This window comes from Centruroides sculpturatus, unplaced genomic scaffold (assembly GCF_000671375.1).
Source record: "Centruroides sculpturatus isolate CEXI.00-Female unplaced genomic scaffold, Cexi_2.0 scaffold1979, whole genome shotgun sequence".
NCBI classification, from domain to species: domain Eukaryota; kingdom Metazoa; phylum Arthropoda; class Arachnida; order Scorpiones; family Buthidae; genus Centruroides; species Centruroides sculpturatus.
The window spans coordinates 41,861-67,192 of NW_019386106.1; the positions used below are offsets into that span (position 1 = coordinate 41,861).

Here is a 25,332-nt window from a genome sequence, read left to right on the forward strand (position 1 = left end):
ATCTTGTAATTCTATTAAATTTTTCTGAATATAAACTCGAGGAAAATTAGATTATTATTCATGCACTCTACGTTTGTCTTCTCCTAAAGATATGTAAGAATGCTCTTGATTATCTCCAAAATAAATTAAGGAAAACTATCATTCCGTTATATTTCGCATGAATTTTCTTGAGTTTTTGTTAGCCAGACTATTTTGGTCTTTTTATTCGTTAACTTCAAGTTTAAGAGGAGCAATTATGGAAAAAATTTACTTTTAATCTTCTAAATGTAAACTGTTTTAAGTAATGAAAAAATTTATGATTATACAAATGATTATTGGTGTTTTATAATTTATATCATCATTAAACGCGTATTTACTGTGTATTAATGTTCCTAGATTTTTTAAAATTAATGGATACATTTGTCTTTTTTAACTTTATAAACCATTGTCAATTATGATAAATAAAAAACAATTTCTAATTATAAATTTATGCGTATTTAATATTCACATACATATAACAGTATTTCCGGATCGTCTTATTCACATAATAATATTGTCTAAAATCATGCAATTAAAAAAAAAGCCATGGAACACAGTACTAAGTAACTTTCATATAAATTTTTCTTTTAATAACATTTGGCTGCAGACAAAACATTTGCACTGAATTGGCCCAAACAAATCATGAGGAGAAATTGCAGTCTGCACCAAGCTTTACTGATTTTAGATTATCTGTAAATATATATCTATATATATATATATATATATCATAGTTTCTGATTCTTATTTCAGAACACACACAAAATGCAACATGCCATGTATACATAAGGTGTTAATACATGGAACTCTACAGGAATAGATATAACTTTCAATTTCTCCAGTTAAAAAACAATAAGAATGAAGAAAATACAAATAATTCACATGTACACTTTTACAAGATTACTTGTTTACAGTAAAGTTATAACACTGTACAAAATGTAGAGGATTTTATTCTGATAACCTTATTTTACATGTTAATAGATTTATAATAACCTAAATATTATATATATATTTAATTTTGTACCTGACAAGAAGAAAAGACTTTCAGAAACTTTGTAGAAGAGAAATATTGCTACTTATGAAGTATAAATGCTAAAATACTTAGTTGAATAGCTTTGGAAAAATGACAATGATACTAATTAAACTAAATTCAATACAAATTTTGAATAGAAATCCATTACAGCATCAATAGTGTCAATAAATAAAAGGAGAGCATAAAATTTGTAAATTTGTAAGAACCAATATATGTGCCTATGAAAAAAATAGGCTTAGAAATATCTAAAAAGTTTTTAAAAGAGAAATTGTTCATTCTTTTTATGAAATTTATAATTAAAAATAGTAACAAATGGAATGATATTAATACTCGATTTGCTTTCTAATTAGAAAATCCCGCAGAGTACCATGTCTCTTACCAAATCTTTTACTAAACAGTAACAACCAGTAAAGCTATATTTTTTTTTAATATCAAACCAAAATATTCTGTGCTTAAAGTTTTAAGTTTATAGGATTCCTTGATATGAAGTTTGAATCTTTTACATTCATATTACTTTAATCATACACTTCCAGATATATTTTGGCTGCAGCTGCCAGGAAGACCTTTTTTCTATACATGGTCATCAAAAATGGGGATGACTTGACCTTTGAATATATATTGGTTCTTTTTATAAAAACAACAACAGAAATTAACATGTATTAACTATACTAAAAACACGGCTAACATTTTACAATCCTAGAAATAAAAAAAAAAAAGACTTTTAAAAACCCAATATACATTCATTATGTTGTATAAAAAAGTTTCAAAAAGAAAAACCAGATAGATATGATCTGAAATAAACAAGAAACAACCTTATCCCCATACTTCTAATATTCTCTTTTGCAGAATGGAAAAAACTTCTGGAAAAAGAATCGCATATATATATTTTTTGCTATCTCCTTTGGCAGACAAATAGTCATATACACAGAAGTTTGTTCCATCCTGTAATAGATATAAATTCTCAATATATACTAAGAAAGAATGCTAAAAGCTAAATGATTCCAAAATGTTTGTAAACGTTGCTATTATTGTCATCATTATTAACATTGAGTGATCTGGAATTTGTGGATATCTATGGCAAAGCAAGAGCACTTGGGTTTCAATCCTTGTGATGCACCGAATGAAATTAAAAGACATCACTTTCATGTTAACAACATGACCACTATTGATGCCAATTTATGCAAGCATGGAAAACATTGGCAGTTTGTTGCATGTGGTATTACCTAAAGAAAAATAAATAAGGAGTCAGCAACAATAAAAAAATTATATAATAAATTTGAAATAAAAGCAATTTTTACCGATTAAACTAGACTTCAGAAGCAGCCTTTTCTTTTTCTTCCTTCTCTTTCTTATGTTTCTTCTTCTTCAGAAAAGATGGAGTTCTCAAACCTTTCTTCTTCTTCTTATCTTTTTTGGGTGATTCTTCACCAATTTCTTTAACTGGTGAACTCTTTAAGACAATTCAAAAAAGAACTCCAATTACTTAGTTACTAATACCAGCACAATGTGTTACAACTCATTTTAAAAAGTTCTTTAACATTAAATAATTTTCTTTTCCAAAATGTCAAGATCAAGCATTTTTAATTACTAAGGACCAGATTTATATATATATGTTAAAAGCACCAGTAATATACACTAAAATTTGTAGACTGAAATGCTTACATACTTTTATTTCTTACTAATATCTTTTACATCACACATTTTTATGTGGGAAGGGATAAATTTCTTGTGTTACAATAGTGACACAAGAAATTTAAAAATTATGACAACACAAAACACATTAGAATAATGTTTCATTTAGGAGATACTCAATTAAGTTTATTACAAATAAATTTATAAAATTTATTTGTAATAAACTTAAATAGATAAAATAGAAAGTTATAAAAATTTTATAACTTTCTATATTATCTAATCAATGTTTAATAAATTTATTTCCTTTTATACAATTGTTTATAAAATATGTAAAGTCTTATTTGTTCTTTATAGTCCTATAAAACGAGAAGAAATGAGTGAATGCCCTTACTAAGTTCTCAAATACAGATTTAGTGTTAAAGTTGATGATAATGTTTCATTCTCAATTGATATCATGAAATTTACTAAAGTTAGTTTCAATACCTCCTAGAATTTACCTGTGATCAATTGCTGTTGTGGCTCATTTGATGTTTCATGTTGTGCTGATTTGAGGACTTTTCAAATTGCTGGGTTATTTAGATACATTTATTAGAAGAAAATGATTTGCAACATACATTACAATACAGAATTTTTCCATCTGCTTTAAATGTCTTGAATCCAAACACCAGTACATACTTTCTTAGCAATTCAGTATTAGTTTTGCTGATTTACCCATATTGTTTTGTTGAAATGAACTTTATATAATAATCTTTTTTGTTCATGCTCCATATTTAAAGTTTGACTACTTTATTCCTAAGAAATTATCGTCCTTATGTTTAATTAAACATTATGTTTACATAGCTTTTTGAAAGACTTAAACTTAAAATTATTGTAAATATTATATTTATTAATCTAATTTATATGCATTATCTGACAATCTTAAATTGATTTACTTTCCAAATTGTATTTATATCAAGGTTTCAATATCACAGCATTTAAGAAAAAGAGCATGCACTGCATACAAATCTGGCCCTTATTAATTACTACCTATTATTAATTGAACAAAGCCTTAAAGGTCAAATAAAAACAAAGAACGACAGTGACTTCTTTGTTAGAGGGGCAACAAACATGTAAACAATCCCATAAGACATTTACATGTATTGGAATGAATTGGTCCATCATCACTTCTGTCTTTAGCATCCATCCAACACAAAAACAAGATTCCATCATGTGATGGAATATTATTGTTGGTTTTCTGATTGGTAAGGATATCAAACTTGGACCAAGAAAGGGAGAAGAGAAGAATGAGTAGTCAAGAAACTCTCAAGTATAGTGTCCATGTGTAATATTGTAAATAGTTTTCTATAAATATTTTATGTAAATAACTATATTTCTAATGGTATAAATTCTTGAATCAGTACTTTGCCAAGAGGTGAAGATACCCAGACCTAACTCATTTGGGAAGAGACAAAGATAGAGCATAGGGTCAAAGTAGAGACAGAGAAACAGCAATGGGAGTTCTACAGAAAACAATCTCCCAGTAAACAAAAGGAGATTGTGCACATTCCAAACTTGAGTCAAAGGAATTGTACAATTAAAAATAACATTATAGAAATAAATGCATGATATACATTGATCCTCATAATATCAATTGTAAATTGATATTATGAGGATCAATAATTTTCAGTACTGAAAATTTTTATTATATTCTAGATCAGTGATTCCCAAACTTTTTCAAGCAAACATCACATTGGTTCCATTAATTTATATATAATCAACATCCCCAATCAGTTTTCCCTTGAGTTAGAAAGGTTTGGAAATATTCTTAGAAATGCTTTTCTACAAACCTCACACTTTGTGTACTTATTGCACATTGTCTCCATATCTGGAAACCAGTAAACACAATGTTTCTTATTATCCGTTTTAATAAAGGAAAGTGAAAAGTTGTCAGTGAACTGAACCTTCACATATGGTCATTGTTCAGTCAGGATCTTGTCCCCATGCCCTCGTTTATTTTCACCCCTAGATTTACTCATTGCCCCACAAGGGTGATAGCACCCACTTTGGAAACAACTGTTCTAGACTGATAACAACTTAAGTATTCTTTACTGATATTCCAACCATACCACTACACTTAAAATAATAAAAATTAGGTAACTTTAAATTTGTTTATAACAGACTATAATCAGTGAAAAAAATTTTTTTTTTTAAAAAAAGCTCTAATACTAACTTCTTTACTACTTCGGGAAGCACCAGAAACATCACCACTATCAACAGATTTCAATTTATCTTCTCCTCCATTCACAGCAGTATCACCTAGAATAAATTATTATCGTAAATAAATACTGGCAACAATGAAATATCTTCAGAATTTCAATAGATTCAGGATTAATCTATTGAAAGCAACAAATATTGCAAACATTTTAGAAGTATTTTTAAACTAAATTATTTACATTAAGATCAAACTAAGATGTACAAAATATTTAAGATAATTTTTGTTCAATTAAACATCTAATACAGTTCATTACAACATTGTATGAAACTTTGTAATAAGACCATATATTGAGTTTTTAAAAACAATGTGATCTTACAACATAAGTTCTAATATAGTATTTAATGAAACTTATTTATGCAAGTAAAAACTAATAGCCAATTTAATAAACTAAGAGATTCAAAACTGCCATGTTGAAATTTAAGAAGCATAATAAAAAAATTGTGTAAGATCAATGTTTTTTCCTCATGTAGCATACAAGTGAATTTTCACTATGAATGCCATTTTAATTTTTCTTATGATGATTAGATAAATTGGCAGACAAGAGCCAGTAGTTAGTCAAAAGAGAGGGGGGACAGTCTCCAAAAAGAAAGTTAAGTGATAATTAGGTCTATAATTGATGCAGGTCATAAAACTAATTATCCAGTTCAGTGGTCATAAAACTAAGTAATCCTTTCAATTTTCTCTCTTTCAATTTGCATTTCTTATTACTTGAACAATTAAGAATGTTCATTTGTTCGATTAGCTACCAAAAATTGGTATATCCTTGAAGACCCATTATAACCATGAGAAAATGTCTGGAAATACATGTAAATTAAAATTGAATACAGTCAAACATGATTAATTTTGCTCATTACAACAGAGTTTGACTATATTCTCAACATTATTCTTATTTTAAGATTTGTTTTTTTTTATTGTCTATCAATATTACAAACAGGATTTATTATGTTATATTCAAATGCACTATATTTATGTAGTAATTGTTTGAAGATTTCAGAAAAATTTTTTTATTTTTAATAAGATTATTTTTTATCACATTATTTTAATTTATATTATTTACTCAAATGCACCATAATTATAAATTCTTTATTGATATTATATAAAGTATTTTCAATAGTATGAGAATCAGTTTTCATATTTTCAAATTATGGCTTGCAATGTAATTGTCTATTTAGTTTTATTAATAATCTTCTGAAATAAAAATTTGTATTTTGTATAAAAATAACAGCTAAAGTAAAAATAATTTAATGATTAAAGAAATTTCATTAAAAATGTTTGGATATTTCTAATATCACAGACTTCATATCATAAATTGCTAATTGGATTTTAAAAGATAAAATAATAAATGTTTAGAAAGGTGAAAATTTTGAATATAATAATTCTAAGAACATCTCCCAAATTTCTAAAATATTAATGAAATAAAATACAGAATCTCTACATTGTATTTTGCTCATGACAAATTAATCTAAATCATTTTAAATTTAAAATAAATCTATATTAAAATCAGGATATATGTTTAAAAGTGAACAAAGACTTTTAGTTCACACACTTTATTTGATCAAATTCAGTCAATGAGGCTCAAATTAAACCTTGACCTCTAGATGTTCATAAAATTATACAAATTTGAATATATTTTGGTTGATTGAATTATTAACAATTTTAGTGATTTTTGATTAGTCACCTGACCAGTATTACCATCACAAGGTTTTTTTTTGAATCATTTTTGTATTGTATGTTAATTTTTACATGAAATTAATCTGCTTAACATGTTAAGCTTAAAATGTATACACACAGTTTAAATTTTTACTTACAAAAACATTACATTTTGTCACATGACTATTTGTGTTATCACATGCTTCACTTTGACATTATTATTTGTAAGCAAAATGTTGATATACATGTTAAGCTGATTAATTTCATATAAAAATTATCATACAACATAAAATATTCTAATAAAAGACCATGTGACAGTACTACTGGTCAAAATATTAAAATTATTTTAATAAATTCAATCAATAAAATAAAACAAGCATGTTCATTAAAGTTTAATTACTAAATAAATCATTGGAAGTCTGAAGTGTGTACCAATACATGGTCTACATTGTTTTGGCAGCATTGCAATCAACATGGTTTAGTGCTTTGTTAAATATCTATTTTAAATTCAAAGTTAATAAGTTATTACTTTATTTGCTTTCAACAAACAATTATCATGGCTGGTAGACATCCAAAATAGTGTTGTTGTCATCTTTCTCCTATAAATTTGTATAAGTAGAATACCTTTTCATAATCAGTAAATAAACATTGCTAACATTTTCACAACCTTTCCAAGGCTTAATACATTTGGAACAGTTTTCAAATACAAATGGAACATTGAACACAATATAAAAATTAAGTAATTAAGACATTACAAAGCTAATGCAATTTTTAAAATACTTCAGTTTTATATCATATTCAATGTTCAATTTGTATTTCAAAAATTCCAAATCATCAGTCTAGTTCACAAATCTCACATTTCCAAATTTCATGTATTTAAAATTATTGTACCAGCATAATCAAAATGGTGTAACACATCTGTATGGTCACAGACTGTTTCTGGTGCATTTGATTTTAGAAAGTAAATAAAAATGAAGTTTTTACCTAAGCTAAATTTTGGCTTAGTAAATTAAAAGAAACTAGTAATGGAAATGATAAACCAAACAACTTAATTATCACATTTGTGACAATGCTCTCCAAAATCATTTTTGATGCTTCCTGTAAAATGCATGATGTAAGTATTGTGGAGATATAAGGTGTGCGAACTAGGTCGAAGAAATGTATCAAGCCTGATGACGACCTCTTGAAAAGGTAAAAAATGTTAGCTAAAGTGTAATTAAAGTAACATTTATATGTTGATTTATGAAAAGATAGTCTATAAATTCACATCAGTAGTTAATTAAATTAATTTAGTAAGTTATTAAAAAATTTTCTATTCTATTAATTTTTTTTTTTTTTTGCAATTGGTCGTGTAACCCAGGCTCACCAAAATAAAGTCCTTTGTTCAATCTATTAATGAAAGCCATTAACATCAGTTATTTACTGTGGTTATTTAAACTGTCCCAAAAGACTAGAGAGCTAATTATCACTGCTTGTAATAATTTTAAGGTCACCTTTATTTATGATCTTATCAACTAATAGCTGCTTACCAAATTTTCTGAACAATATCCCCATCCAAATGATGACATTATGAAATAATAACTGTGTCACTTTAAAACATGTTTTAATTGCTTCACCAAAGACAACTTTTCTAATGTAATAATTCATCTTTCAATGATATGGAGTAAGTAAATAAAACAATAGTATGTGAAAATTCTTGTTTTATTTTACTGACATAAAAAGCAAGTGTTGAAACAAAAATGATAAAACTTGAATATTTATTAGTATGTAATGCATCTAGTATTTTTAGCAAATATTTAACCAATGTTTTAAAATTAAACAAGACTGAAAAGAAAACATTAAACATCAACTAATTACTGATAATGATTGCCTTCACATTAATCAGCTTCATATTGAGGATGACAACAAGAAGAGAATTTGAAAATGCTAATTTACTTACCCAAGATAATGATGATAATAAGATGATTAACATTAAAATGAGAAAAGTTTTATAAATGTATTTTTAGCTTGTAGGAGCATCTACTTTTTGATAACATTAAATGATTGATAACAAGCAAAATATTTAAAAAGATAATTTAATAGATCTATGTTATTTGAACAAAAATAATGAATCTAGCTATTAATAAGATAGAAAATCAAAATTAAAGTTAAAAATTAACTATTAAGCATTTACATATTTCAAATAAATGCTAATTGATAAATTTCTATATTTAATTTTAATCCACTGATTAAACAATGAGTGTAAACAGTTAATGCAGCATACCAAATATTAAATTAATAAATTGTTTCACATTAAAATGCACAGTAAATATGAAGTTTTTCATTTCAAAATAATAATAATTATTAATTCAATCATTATGATCATCATTTTAAATTTTATTTCATTTTAAAAATAACTAAATAATCAACAGTCAATAAATGTTTAAAATACTCATTCAGAATACCACTCACTGGCACGTTTTGGTTTTCGTTCAGATTGTGCTCTACGCTGAAAATATTTCTCACGTTCTTCTTCGGCAGCTATATGTAGTCATGCAAGTCATGCAAGAACATGCAAAGCAGAAAAAAAAGCAAATTTATTTAATTTCCTTACCTTCTACCCTTTGTGATTCAGAAGCATCTGACAGCATTAAATTTAAAGATGTTTTCATCAATTAAAATTTATATTTAATAATTTTTCAAAATTTTAATATTATATTTAAATATTTTAAAGAAATTCTAATTTATTTATATACAATTATTTCAAAATATTTAAAGTAAACTAAAATTCAATAAATAAAAATATTAAAAGCTAAAAGCAATTCTCTACAAGCAAAAAGAAAAAAAAGCAATTTTCATTTGCTTGAAATGATTGCACAATACCTTCAGCAGCTAGCCGAGCAGAGAGAGATCTGTGCACAGGACCGCCTGCTTTAAGTCCTGTGAAGGATTCAAACATGCAGTAACTTAACAAAAACTAATTGCAAGCAAACAAAATAAACTGATTTTGCATTGTTTAACTCTAAATTTTGAGATTTAATTAATTAATAATCAAAAATTGAATTAAAAATTTTTAGAAAACATGCTTTGCAAAATTAACAACATATTAAACATTTTTTAGCAACAAAGCACATTTTATTAATGTATTAGCAAATTTATTCTATTTAAAAACATTAAAATTTTTGCCCTCTTGGATGTCTATAATAATCTTTAAATGCTATTTTTTTAATTCTCTACTAATTTAAATTATGATATAACTTTATTTCAAGTTTAGAAAAATATAAGAAAACAGTTTCAAAAATCTCTCATTTAATAAATTTTATAAATATATGAAATTATTTTTAGTAAAAAAAAACAATTGAAATATTTAAAAGAAATTAGAGTTAAACAAAACAAAAAATAATAATAATAAAGCAAAACATAGCTAGCCATGCAATTGAATAAAAATCTATTTCAAATAAATTTATATAAAAATGAAAATTTTTCTGTTAAATTCTATAAACTCTCTACCTTCTTCATCAGAATATGGTGAAGTTGGTGACATAGGTGGTGATTTAGATTCTTCTAAAGAACTGCTAACTACTTGTTCTGGTACCGCTACAGGTTCCATTAATAAAGGTTTAATCTCATCAGGAATTTCATCCTCCACTGAAATTATTTTTTAAAATAATTCAAACTTTTAAAATTGCAGTGTTTTAAAAACTTAATAAAATACCTATTTCTCCTCTCTGTTTTCTTTCAACTATTTTTTTATATTCTTCTAACTCTTGATCAGTGATATTATCAAATGGATTTTTGCTGTAAGCACTTTTGTATACCATAGCATTGTGCTGAAAATCCCTTTGAATGATTCCTTTAGATGCTGCTCCAACAAGTACAACTTGATCTCCAGTGCTACTTATAGTGGCATCCTAAAAATAAAATAAATTTTAAAACAATCTAGTTACAAATTACATAATGAAATTAAGAAAGACCATACCTGCATTTTACGGATTTCTTCCCAGGTAACACCATCTAAAATTTGTGATTGTGGACCTGCTGTTATTTTAGCAGCCATTCTATTTTCTTTTATCTGAAAAACAACAAAAACCCATGAGTTTAAATATAATATTAATATTAATGTAATTTAAATTATCATCATCATTACTACCTCTTTTTGCTTTTTCTTAAATTCTTTTGGATCAGTACTCTTTGGAATGAACTGATGTGTACTGTTAATTTTAACTGGCGTACTGTGAGATGGAGAACCTTCTTGCACCCACTGTAAAATAAACAAACATAAAATGACATAAAAAATAAATTGCTAATAAATATTAGCCTTCAGGAATTTTATGCAAAATAAAGCCCAGAAATAATTAGAAACAAAAAGTAACTCATGCAAGTTCATGCAGTTTAAATTTTCATTATTTTAAGAGAAATGCTATGTTATAAATTTAAAATAATCATCATAATCTATAGATTTTNCTTATTAATTACTACCTATTATTAATTGAACGAAGTCTTAAAGGTGAAATAAAAACAAAAAACGGCAGTGACTTCTTTGTTAGAGGGGCAACAAACATGTAAACAATCCCATAAGACATTTACATGTATTGGAATGAATTGGTCCATCATCACTTCTGTCTTTAGCATCCATCCAACACAAAAACAACAAGATTCCAACATGTGATGAAATATTATTGTTGGTTTTCTGATTGGTCAGGATATCAAACTTGGACCAAGAAAGGGAGAAGAGAAGAATGAGTAGTCAAGAAACTCTCAAGTATAGTGTCCATGTGTAATATTGTAAATAGTTTTCTATAAATATTTTATGTAAATAACTATATTTCTAATGGTATAAATTCTTGAATCAGTTGATAATGTCTACTTTGCCAAGAGGTGAAGATACCCAGACCTAACTCATTTGGGAAGAGACAAAGATAGGAGCATAGAGTCAAAGTAGAGATCAGAAAAACTGCAAAGGGAGTTCTACAGAAAACAATCTCCCAGTAAACGAAAGGAGATTGTGCACATTCCAAACTTGAGTCAAAGGAATTGTACAATTAAAAATAACATTATAGAAATAAATGCATGATATACATTGATCCTCATAATATCAATTGTAAATTGATATTATGAGGATCAATAATTTTCAGTACTGAAAATTTTTATTATATTCTAGATCAGTGATTCCCAAACTTTTTCAAGCAAACATCACATTGGTTCCATTAATTTATATATAATCGACATCCCCAATCAGTTTTCCCTTGAGTTAGAAAGGTTTGGAAATATTCTTAGAAATGCTTTTCTACAAACCTCACACTTTGTGTACTTATTGCACATTGTCTCCATATCTGGAAACCAGTAAACACAATGTTTCTTATTATCCGTTTTAATAAAGGAAAGTGAAAAGTTGTCAGTGAACTGAACCTTCACATATGGTCATTGTTCAGTCAGGATCTTGTCCCCATGCCCTCGTTTATTTTCACCCCTAGATTTATAACTTTCTATATTATCTAATCAATGTTTATTAAATTTATTTCCTTTTATACAATTGTTTATAAAATATGCCCCATTGCCTCATTGCCCCACTCATTGCCCCACAAGGTGATAGCACCCACTTTGGAAACAACTGTTCTAGACTGATAACAACTTAAGTATTCTTTACTGATATTCCAACCATACCACTACACTTAAAATAATAAAAATTAGGTAACTTTAAATTTGTTTATAACAGACTATAATCAGTGAAAAAAATTTTTTTTTTTAAAAAAAGCTCTAATACTAACTTCTTTACTACTTCGGGAAGCACCAGAAACATCACCACTATCAACAGATTTCAATTTATCTTCTCCTCCATTCACAGCAGTATCACCTAGAATAAATTATTATCGTAAATAAATACTGGCAACAATGAAATATCTTCAGAATTTCAATAGATTCAGGATTAATCTATTGAAAGCAACAAATATTGCAAACATTTTAGAAGTATTTTTAAACTAAATTATTTACATTAAGATCAAACTAAGATGTACAAAATATTTAAGATAATTTTTGTTCAATTAAACATCTAATACAGTTCATTACAACATTGTATGAAACTTTGTAATAAGACCATATATTGAGTTTTTAAAAACAATGTGATCTTACAACATAAGTTCTAATATAGTATTTAATGAAACTTATTTATGCAAGTAAAAACTAATAGCCAATTTAATAAACTAAGAGATTCAAAACTGCCATGTTGAAATTTAAGAAGCATAATAAAAAAATTGTGTAAGATCAATGTTTTTTCCTCATGTAGCATACAAGTGAATTTTCACTATGAATGCCATTTTAATTTTTCTTATGATGATTAGATAAATTGGCAGACAAGAGCCAGTAGTTAGTCAAAAGAGAGGGGGGACAGTCTCCAAAAAGAAAGTTAAGTGATAATTAGGTCTATAATTGATGCAGGTCATAAAACTAATTATCCAGTTCAGTGGTCATAAAACTAAGTAATCCTTTCAATTTTCTCTCTTTCAATTTGCATTTCTTATTACTTGAACAATTAAGAATGTTCATTTGTTCGATTAGCTACCAAAAATTGGTATATCCTTGAAGACCCATTATAACCATGAGAAAATGTCTGGAAATACATGTAAATTAAAATTGAATACAGTCAAACATGATTAATTTTGCTCATTACAACAGAGTTTGACTATATTCTCAACATTATTCTTATTTTAAGATTTGTTTTTTTTTATTGTCTATCAATATTACAAACAGGATTTATTATGTTATATTCAAATGCACTATATTTATGTAGTAATTGTTTGAAGATTTCAGAAAAATTTTTTTATTTTTAATAAGATTATTTTTTATCACATTATTTTAATTTATATTATTTACTCAAATGCACCATAATTATAAATTCTTTATTGATATTATATAAAGTATTTTCAATAGTATGAGAATCAGTTTTCATATTTTCAAATTATGGCTTGCAATGTAATTGTCTATTTAGTTTTATTAATAATCTTCTGAAATAAAAATTTGTATTTTGTATAAAAATAACAGCTAAAGTAAAAATAATTTAATGATTAAAGAAATTTCATTAAAAATGTTTGGATATTTCTAATATCACAGACTTCATATCATAAATTGCTAATTGGATTTTAAAAGATAAAATAATAAATGTTTAGAAAGGTGAAAATTTTGAATATAATAATTCTAAGAACATCTCCCAAATTTCTAAAATATTAATGAAATAAAATACAGAATCTCTACATTGTATTTTGCTCATGACAAATTAATCTAAATCATTTTAAATTTAAAATAAATCTATATTAAAATCAGGATATATGTTTAAAAGTGAACAAAGACTTTTAGTTCACACACTTTATTTGATCAAATTCAGTCAATGAGGCTCAAATTAAACCTTGACCTCTAGATGTTCATAAAATTATACAAATTTGAATATATTTTGGTTGATTGAATTATTAACAATTTTAGTGATTTTTGATTAGTCACCTGACCAGTATTACCATCACAAGGTTTTTTTTTAATCATTTTTGTATTATATGTTAATTTTTACATGAAATTAATCTGCTTAACATGTTAAGCTTAAAATGTATGCACACAGTTTAAATTTTGACTTACAAAAACATTACATTTTGTCACATGACTATTTGTGTTATCACATGCTTCACTTTGACATTATTATTTGTAAGCAAAATGTTGATATACATGTTAAGCTGATTGATTTCATATAAAAATTATCATACAACATAAAATATTCTAACAAAAGACCATGTGACAGTACTACTGGTCAAAATGTTAAAATTATTTTAATAAATTCAATCAATAAAATAAAACAAGCATGTTCATTAAAGTTTAATTACTAAATAAATCATTGGAAGTCTGAAGTGTGTACCAATACATGGGCTACATTGTTTTGGCAGCATTGCAATCAACATGGTTTAGTGCTTTGTTAAATATCTATTTTAAATTCAAAGTTAGTAAGTTATTACTTTATTTGCTTTCAACAAACAATTATCATGGCTGGTAGACATCCAAAATAGTGTTGTTGTCATCTTTCTCCTATAAATTTGTATAAGTAGAATACCTTTTCATAATCAGTAAATAAACATTGCTAACATTTTCACAACCTTTCCAAGGCTTAATACATTTGGAACAGTTTTCAAATACAAATGGAACATTGAACACAATATAAAAATTAAGTAATTAAGACATTACAAAGCTAATGCAATTTTTAAAATACTTCAGTTTTATATCATACTCAATGTTCAATTTGTATTTGAAAACTTCCAAATCATCAGTCTAGTTCACAAATCTCACATTTCCAAATTTCATGTATTTAAAATTATTGTACCAGCATAATCAAAATGGTGTAACACATCTGTATGGTCACAGACTGTTTCTGGTGCATTTGATTTTAGAAAGTAAATAAAAATGAAGTTTTTACCTAAGCTAAATTTTGGCTTAGTAAATTAAAAGAAACTAGTAATGGAAATGATAAACCAAAAAACTTAATTATCACATTTGTGACAATGCTCTCCAAAATCATTTTTGATGCTTCCTGTAAAATGCATGATGTAAGTATTGTGGAGATATAAGGTGTGCGAACTAGGTCGAAGAAATGTATCAAGCCTGATGACGACCTCTTGAAAAGGTAAAAAATGTTAGCTAAAGTGTAATTAAAGTAACATTTATATGCTGATTTATGAAAAGATAGTCTATAAATTCACATCAGTAGTTAATTAAATTAATTTAGTAAGTTATTAAAAAATTTTCTATTCTATTAATTTTTTTTTTTTTTTGCAATTGGTCGTGTAACCCAGGCTCACCAAAATAAAGTCCTTTGCTCAATCTATTAATGAAAGCCATTAACATCAGTTATTTACTGTGGTTATTTAAACTGTCCCAAAAGACTAGAGAGCTAATCATCACTGCTTGTAATAATTTTAAGGTCACCTTTATTTATGATCTTATCAACTAATAGCTGCTTACCAAATTTTCTGAACAATATCCCCATCCAAATAATGACATTATGAAATAATAACTGTCACTTTAAATCATGTTTTAATTGCTTCAACCAAAGACAACTTTTCTAATGTTCTGAATTTTCTAATTCATCTTTCAGTGATATGGAGTAAGTAAATAAAACAATAGTATGTGAAAATTCTTGTTTTATTTTACTCTGACATAAAAAGCAAGTGTTAAAACAAAAATTATAAAACTTGAACATTTATTAGTATGTAATGCATCTAGTATTTTTAGCAAATATTTAACCAATGTTTTAAAATTAAACAAGACTGAAAAGAAAACATTAAACATCAACTAATTACTGATAATGATTGCCTTCACATTAATCAGCTTCATATTGAGGATGACAACAAGAAGAGAATTTGAAAATGCTAATTTACTTACCCAAGATAATGATGATAATAAGATGATTAACATTAAAATGAGAAAAGTTTTATAAATGTATTTTTAGCTTGTAGGAGCATCTACTTTTTGATAACATTAAATGATTGATAACAAGCAAAATATTTAAAAAGATAATTTAATAGATCTATGTTATTTGAACAAAAATAATGAATCTAGCTATTAATAAGATAGAAAATCAAAATTAAAGTTAAAAATTAACTATTAAGCATTTACATATTTCAAATAAATGCTAATTGATAAATTTCTATATTTAATTTTAATCCACTGATTAAACAATGAGTGTAAACAGTTAATGCAGCATACCAAATATTAAATTAATAAATTGTTTCACATTAAAATGCACAGTAAATATGAAGTTTTTCATTTCAAAATAATAATAATTATTAATTCAATCATTATGATCATCATTTTAAATTTTATTTCATTTTAAAAATAACTAAATAATCAACAGTCAATAAATGTTTAAAATACTCATTCAGAATACCACTCACTGGCACGTTTTGGTTTTCGTTCAGATTGTGCTCTACGCTGAAAATATTTCTCACGTTCTTCTTCGGCAGCTATATGTAGTCATGCAAGTCATGCAAGAACATGCAAAGCAGAAAAAAAAGCAAATTTATTTAATTTCCTTACCTTCTACCCTTTGTGATTCAGAAGCATCTGACAGCATTAAATTTAAAGATGTTTTCATCAATTAAAATTTATATTTAATAATTTTTCAAAATTTTAATATTATATTTAAATATTTTAAAGAAATTCTAATTTATTTATATACAATTATTTCAAAATATTTAAAGTAAACTAAAATTCAATAAATAAAAATATTAAAAGCTAAAAGCAATTCTCTACAAGCAAAAAGAAAAAAAAGCAATTTTCATTTGCTTGAAATGATTGCACAATACCTTCAGCAGCTAGCCGAGCAGAGAGAGATCTGTGCACAGGACCGCCTGCTTTAAGTCCTGTGAAGGATTCAAACATGCAGTAACTTAACAAAAACTAATTGCAAGCAAACAAAATAAACTGATTTTGCATTGTTTAACTCTAAATTTTGAGATTTAATTAATTAATAATCAAAAATTGAATTAAAAATTTTTAGAAAACATGCTTTGCAAAATTAACAACATATTAAACATTTTTTAGCAACAAAGCACATTTTATTAATGTATTAGCAAATTTATTCTATTTAAAAACATTAAAATTTTTGCCCTCTTGGATGTCTATAATAATCTTTAAATGCTATTTTTTTAATTCTCTACTAATTTAAATTATGATATAACTTTATTTCAAGTTTAGAAAAATATAAGAAAACAGTTTCAAAAATCTCTCATTTAATAAATTTTATAAATATATGAAATTATTTTTAGTAAAAAAAAACAATTGAAATATTTAAAAGAAATTAGAGTTAAACAAAACAAAAAATAATAATAATAAAGCAAAACATAGCTAGCCATGCAATTGAATAAAAATCTATTTCAAATAAATTTATATAAAAATGAAAATTTTTCTGTTAAATTCTATAAACTCTCTACCTTCTTCATCAGAATATGGTGAAGTTGGTGACATAGGTGGTGATTTAGATTCTTCTAAAGAACTGCTAACTACTTGTTCTGGTACCGCCACAGGTTCCATTAATAAAGGTTTAATCTCATCAGGAATTTCATCCTCCACTGAAATTATTTTTTAAAATAATTCAAACTTTTAAAATTGCAGTGTTTTAAAAACTTAATAAAATACCTATTTCTCCTCTCTGTTTTCTTTCAACTATTTTTTTATATTCTTCTAACTCTTGATCAGTGATATTATCAAATGGATTTTTGCTGTAAGCACTTTTGTATACCATAGCATTGTGCTGAAAATCCCTTTGAATGATTCCTTTAGATGCTGCTCCAACAAGTACAACTTGATCTCCAGTGCTACTTATAGTGGCATCCTAAAAATAAAATAAATTTTAAAACAATCTAGTTACAAATTACATAATGAAATTAAGAAAGACCATACCTGCATTTTACGGATTTCTTCCCAGGTAACACCATCTAAAATTTGTGATTGTGGACCTGCTGTTATTTTAGCAGCCATTCTATTTTCTTTTATCTGAAAAACAACAAAAACCCATGAGTTTAAATATAATATTAATATTAATGTAATTTAAATTATCATCATCATTACTACCTCTTTTTGCTTTTTCTTAAATTCTTTTGGATCAGTACTCTTTGGAATGAACTGATGTGTACTGTTAATTTTAACTGGCGTACTGTGAGATGGAGAACCTTCTTGCACCCACTGTAAAATAAACAAACATAAAATGACATAAAAAATAAATTGCTAATAAATATTAGCCTTCAGGAATTTTATGCAAAATAAAGCCCAGAAATAATTAGAAACAAAAAGTAACTCATGCAAGTTCATGCAGTTTAAATTTTCATTATTTTAAGAGAAATGCTATGTTATAAATTTAAAATAATCATCATAAAATTTATTTTAAAAAATACTGTTATTTAGTCAAAGAAAAATATTTCTTACTTTCAAATATAATTAAATAATTCAAAATATGCAATTATTATTATTCCTTATTAATACAATAATTGTTTTAATGTAAAATTTAATAGTAAGCATTTTTATACATTGAATATGTGTTTAAAAGAGTTTTATTATTATTAAAGGTTCATAACTTTGTGAAAGTTTTCATTTTTTCAAATTAAGAGAAACTCAACAATGTTTTAAGCTAATATTTATTTCAAATTTGCCATCTATCAAAATAAATATCATAAAATATATTAAAACATTATACAAATAATTTTTATTTGCTTAAATTTCAAAATTACTCAGTATACAATTTTCAAGTATAGTTAAATACTTAAATTTCTGAACTGAAAAGTTACAATTGGAAAAAAAAAATCAGTATTTGCACTGTCATAAAATAATAGCCAAAACAGTTTTTAAACATGTGAAAAAGATACAGTATAAAATCCATATTCAAGTACACCCAAGGATGTTTCATAAAATATATATATATTCATACATTTATTTTAAAGAATATCATCTTACTCACTTACTGGAAGTAATGACAAACACTAAAAAAACCTTTAAAATCCAGTAACGCAGATTGTGTTCCAAATTGTTTAAAATATTTTTCAAAATGTTCGGTTCTATGTATTCTAATTTTGAAATTCCATCGGTTTACAAACCTGAAGCAGACCCTTGGTTAAGGTTAAAAGCATTTGCTTAATTTTTATTAAACATTTTATGTGTATTACTAAATTTTAAAGGTTTTTTTGGTATTTGTTATTTATTTTAAAGAAAAAATTTCTCAATAAACTTGTAGAAATTATTTTAAAAAGTCTAAATATTATTAAACTATTTTAACATAATATAAATAAATTTTATATTTAAAATAGGCATTATTTTCTTGATAATATTAATAAAAATTATGAAACAACAATCACCATGGTTATATATTTCTTTCTAAATTATTTATATATTTAGAAAAGTCTGGTTAGAAACTTGCATGTCATTATTTTCTTACTAAAATTTTAAATTATTTATCTGTATATTTTATATTATTAATCTATCATTACTTAATCATTAAAATTATTAAGAGATGGTAGCAATGTTTATTCAAGTGCTAAATTAATTTATAATTTAAGTCAAATTATTAATATATTAAAAACTTCAGCTTAAATTTAAAAAAACTTAAAAGTTAACTCTATATATCATTAATTTTAACTAAGCATATTTTGAGATGTTTTTCATTATGTAAAATAAGCAACTTGCCCAGTCTAGAATTTTGATCAAATCAAATAAACTATTTATCTCAATATTAGAATAATTTGACTTTACTGTAACTTAATATAAATTTATTAATAACTGTCACTTAATGAAGTAATTTTATAGAATTTCTCTGAAACTCATAAGTTTAAACTAAAATATAATCTAAATCTTTTTATTTTTTCTCAAGTAAGATTACGCAAAGAATTATAAATTTGAAAATCAATATTAACTTAAAATATTCTGATGTCATTAGTTCAAATCAAATATTTCATAAAGTTATGAACTGATGACAAGAAAACTACTTTTTCAAAAACAATGTTAGCATATTAAAACAATTAAGACTTCTAAGTATGTTGTTCTATGTGAATGCTGTTATTCTAAAATCCAAAATACTTTTATCTGAGCAATTTACTTAATAAATATTACTTTTGAGACACTGAAAAGCTATAGTAATTAAAGTCATAAAAATATAAAAAGTGCATTACATAATTTTTTATGTTCATAATTCGTATTTATAAATTTATATACATACAGCATATAGAACAGAAAATTTATAATTTATATTCTTAAAAATTTTTCTAGCTTGATTATTTTCTGTATTAATAGAAAAAATGATTAAAAGATAACAAATTTTATAAGATTTATGATATCTTGAATTAAGTACCAATATATACAGCAAGTCTTCACTGTCAATAATAAGTTCTTGAAAACTGTAATGTTAAGCAAAATTACATATAACAAAACCAATTTTACCACACGCTAAATGATATTACAGCCAAGTTCCTATGGGAAGGAAAAAAGCAAGCAAGGTAATTATTCACCTAAGTTTTGTGAATTGGTGAGTGACTGCAATCATAGTAGTGGTGGGTAGTATAAAGACAGACTTAATCCTCATCACTGGTAATAGATAAGGTAAATAATAATAAATAAATGTTTGCAAATAGAAAATTGCAAGCCCATTCTACTATCACACAGTTCAAAAGCAATACGTGATTCCATCAAACCACAAAGAGCATTGTATAAATTTAAAATAACAAATGCAAACACAGCACATTGTTACTTCAACATTAACATATTAATGTAAATATAGGTTTACTTAACAACCTACATGTTTAACAACTGATCAGACTTACAACCAGTTCTCCAGCATGGAATTCCCCTCTCAGTATGAGTCTCAGGAATCCAATTTCAAAGTCTTACTCTCATTCCCACAGTTAGTATTTACTACACAAAACATTTGCAATCTTCAAAAATGCATATTTTGTTTACAAATATATGCTTTACTGTGCACCCATAGTACAAGACAAGAACAAAAACAAAATGACTTCACCTGGAATAACTACCAAGAATCAAAGTAAGGGCAACACAGCTGGAAGCATAGCAGCACTTGGAAGAGGAAGAAGAGGAAAGAACAGAAGTACAGAAGAAGTTTACTGTAAAGGGGTCAGCTGGTATTTTCTCAAAACTGAATGCAGCTAGCTATATTAGAACTAGAGGATATGAATCTGAATGATGAACAGTTCAGAAAAGTGGAACAGCAAATAAATGAACTTTTATGATGTCATAAAATTTATGAAAAAAGTAAAAAAAATGAAACTTACAAAGCAGATCATTAACAAGATTCATCTCAAAAGTTACATCCAGGACTCAACTACTTCCATTTCTTCACAGTTACCCCTTACCCATGCCTTCTATAGCTCCTAATAACTAATAATAATGAGATAAAAACAACCAACACCACTTACTAGAAATGAACAAAAATATAAAAACGGTCTATTGCCATTACTGGTAAATACATTTAATTAATAAGTATGATCACTGTCTTCTTCAGGTAATATAGTGGATGGGATGTTATAAATCTAGAGATAGAACACATTTTCAAACTGCTCTTCACACAAGCATGGAACACAAAAATTAATGGCATATAATTTTGTATTTTTAAATTTCTATACTGTCAAAAGTGCTTGTACTCATTAATAAAATGTATTTATCAGTAATGCCAATAGACATTTTTATATTTTTGTGTTACCCTGCTGAGAATGCCAATGATGACACTGACAACAACCTGAAACCATTACCACCCTTTGACAAATTTGATAAAAACTATTAATGTGAATGACATTTTAAATGAATGAACTTTAATTTTTTTTGTACAACATTTTGATAATTTTTGCTGATTGTATTTTTATGTTCTGTAAGATGTAAGAGATGCAAATTAAAACAAAGTTATTAAGTTGACGTTTCCTAGATCATTTCTTTATCAAGAATATATAAAACGATTAAGCTCCTTGTTTATTGACAAAGTCACTAAACAACCTAGTTGTAGGAACAGAATTCAGTCATTAAGTGAGAAGTACAGTACCTGTATTCTTATTGGATCATGTTTGTAACCTCAAGCATTTGTTTCCCACCTTATAAAATGAATTTTACTGTTTTTATAAACAGTAAAATTTACAATTACATTTACAATTGTTATTGTTGAATTTTCTTTATAGAAAATTCAACAATAACAATTGTAAATGTAATTGTAAATTTTACTGTTTATAAAAACAGTACAATTGTAAATGTATCTTTCCTCAATAATGTTATAATGAAACAACATTAATTTAGGACTTGCTGCACATTAAAGTTATGAAGCATATCTTCAATTATTAAAAGTCATTTTTTAAAACTTTTTAAGAATCTCCATATCACCATTGTTTTATTTCAGACACTTACTGTTTTCTTCCTTTTTTATATTTTTCCAATTATTTCCAGTGATAAAATACACAATTCAAACTGATTCTCCTATATATTTTCATAAATACTATTTATAAATAAAGATGCATCTGAGATTCAAAAAACTAACAATAATCTATCAAAATTTAAATTATTTTCTTAACAACTGTTAAAATTATACCATTAGAGATAAAATAAGTATTAATATGCTTTTTCTAACTTATTAATTAATATTGTTCAAATTATAAATTAGATCAGTGTAACTTAGAAAATTTCCAAACAATTAACAAAAAAAGAAAATATATTAAAAATGTCTTTACATCTTGTACTTTCCACATAGCTCAGAAAATAATGGTTTCATCATGAAGTCAGTCAGCCTTTCTTTACAGGCTTGTCTGCCTCAATATGTAAACTATCACCACCAAGAAAGAGTGTAATATTTTACATAAAATTTAAAATAGCAATTGCAAACAGAGCACATTTGTTACTTCAACATTAAATGACGTCTTACATGAATATGAATATACATTCATGTTATTTGAAAAAAAGTGAAACCATAATGAATGCAAATTATACCTCCTGAAACTTATTTTCTGAGCTGTGTAGAAAGGATGAGTTGTAAAGACATTTTTAATATATTCTCTCTTGAAAATATTTTGTAAATTTTCTGTGTGTGTACTTATTATCCTAGTCATTTTATCAAATAGATCAGTATAACTAATTGTTTATAAACTTTAATGCTAATTTCAAAGTTGTAGCATAATTATTAACAAGATAATTTTAGTATGCAAATAACATACAGGTTGCTGAGAAATAAACTAAAATCTAAAGGAGAAAAACAAACAAATGTAAAAAAATTAGTGTAAATATCTAAGAAATAAAAAATCTAATCTTATAATAAAACAAATAATTAGGATAAATTAACAGAAAATAATTAAATTAGACAAATTTACAAATGACTGAGCATATTTCATTCATGAATCATAGATAAACCAAACAATTTAGAAAGATATACTGTATAACAAATCATACAGCAGCTCAGTTTATTTTTAATCAAAAAACACTCACCTTTAATGAAAGACTTCAATATGGGCTCCATTTGTGATGCAAACAACCTCCAACTAATATTTGATTTCTTGCCATGTAATTCTATAGCATTTCCAGGAATAACTGTTTGGATGACTTTTGTAATTTATCTCTTAAGTTCAAATAAGAGACAAATTACACTCTTAATGTAACTACCATATTTACTCACATATAAGACAAGGTTTTTATTCATTTATCATAGCTTCAAATTCCTAGGTTGTCCTATATGTGTGTGCAAAGGATTCTTTGCATTTTTGCAAATAATTTTTGTGAACTATCTATATGCATTTTTTTTTTACCAGATGCTTACCTTCTTGTATTTAAAAAACATAAGTATTTTATCTGGGTCGTTTAAATCATTCTTGTATATTGTCAGGAGTAAAGATGAATAGCAATAGGAAAAGCAAAGCTTTTGAATTGAATTCCAATTTGAAATTCCAAAATCACACAGAGCCTGATATAAGTTTTAATCCATTTCCACGTGAAAACAGATTATTATTTGGAAATCAGAATTTGGAGAAACTCATAAGTGTAATCAACAGGGAGTGGATTAGACTGTTAATAATTGGCAAAAAAAATTCCCGATTGTCTAGCTTTACATGAACAAATTAAGGAAAAATCCTATAAAATCAACAACATAAAAGTTTAAAATGCCAGTAATTTTTGCAAGATAATGTGTGCATTTATGTTCATTTGATATTTTACTTGTGATTAAACAAAATAAAATTAGAATCATATTAATAAATCTAATTTTTGACAAAACTATGTCTTGTCAAAAATTAAACTTATCGTACTGCCATTTTATGTTACCAGCATAGAGGTATGAAGGAGTGCATGTTGAGAGTTGAACACATAGTTTCTTCTATGCTAAATAAAATTTGTAATCTAATTTTGTAAATTTGGGAGTGCTTCAAATATGACATTAAAACGGTTTTATGTCATTACAAGTGGGTTTTTTTAATATTACCTAGTATAGTAAAATCATGGGACCAATAAAAATTTGACATTATATTAGTGTTGTCGTTACATCCGATGACATTATAATCAGGTTTAACTGTATATTGTTTGTGCAAAATAAAAAAATAATTTCAGACTATACAATAGCCACAATTATTTTTTTCAAAAATGGGAAATTTTTATTACACATCAATAAAAATTCAACCCAGGCCAACGCACAACGGAGAGAAATTTCAAAATTGAATAGGTTAATTTCATCGAAAATGCATTGTGGACGACCTTGTGGTCGTGGCTGGTGAAGTTTGAACAATTGCACCCAAAAGCAGCAATACCAAAGAAGATTGGAGAATGAGAACAAGACCCACCTTGAGTGTCAAAGTGCAAGGTATATAGAGGGTCAAAGTGATTCTGCTTGGTAGTGAGTCTCCGAGACATAGTCTTGTCACAAACACAGCCTTGCTGTTTTACTTGTCTTTTCTTTATTTTGATCTTTAAACTCTCACCTCATCCCATATGCGAAGTCATCTTATATGTGAGTAAATATGGTACATTTGATGCATATACATGGTCTTTTACCCCAGGAAAAAATTCAGAGAAATAAGTTCTGGCAATCATAATGGCCAAGGCTCAATAATTTGTAAACACTCTGTATATTGTATTAGTCTCAATATATATATATTTAAATAAAAAAAAAGTGTGCCCAGCATGTATACATTCTAAGTGAAATTTTGTTTTCTCTCAGTGAAAATGTAGATTTTTAGGTGACTTTTGGGTACTTTACTTGGGTACTGCATTTGTCTCAGTAAAA

General features: G+C 26.0%; 1 protein-coding gene across 1 annotated transcript in view; it reads right to left on the reverse strand.

The window, feature by feature from the left end:
* Nucleotides 1–451: 451 nt before the first annotated feature.
* Nucleotides 452–25,332, reverse strand: part of LOC111613630 (protein hu-li tai shao-like) — a 44,787-nt gene continuing 19,906 nt past the window's right edge. The window contains exons 10-25 of the mRNA XM_023354985.1: nucleotides 18,165–18,275; nucleotides 17,994–18,086; nucleotides 17,730–17,925; nucleotides 17,525–17,662; nucleotides 16,898–16,954; nucleotides 16,487–16,555; nucleotides 12,305–12,417; nucleotides 10,714–10,866; nucleotides 10,543–10,635; nucleotides 10,279–10,474; nucleotides 10,074–10,211; nucleotides 9,447–9,503; nucleotides 9,036–9,104; nucleotides 4,890–4,975; nucleotides 2,347–2,498; nucleotides 452–2,271 (exon numbers count right to left, since the gene is read on the reverse strand). Of these exons, the coding sequence (XP_023210753.1) occupies nucleotides 2,355–2,498; nucleotides 4,890–4,975; nucleotides 9,036–9,104; nucleotides 9,447–9,503; nucleotides 10,074–10,211; nucleotides 10,279–10,474; nucleotides 10,543–10,635; nucleotides 10,714–10,866; nucleotides 12,305–12,417; nucleotides 16,487–16,555; nucleotides 16,898–16,954; nucleotides 17,525–17,662; nucleotides 17,730–17,925; nucleotides 17,994–18,086; nucleotides 18,165–18,275 (1,713 nt within the window). The 3' untranslated portion in view covers nucleotides 452–2,271; nucleotides 2,347–2,354. The remainder of the gene's footprint in view (nucleotides 2,272–2,346; nucleotides 2,499–4,889; nucleotides 4,976–9,035; nucleotides 9,105–9,446; nucleotides 9,504–10,073; nucleotides 10,212–10,278; nucleotides 10,475–10,542; nucleotides 10,636–10,713; nucleotides 10,867–12,304; nucleotides 12,418–16,486; nucleotides 16,556–16,897; nucleotides 16,955–17,524; nucleotides 17,663–17,729; nucleotides 17,926–17,993; nucleotides 18,087–18,164; nucleotides 18,276–25,332) is intronic.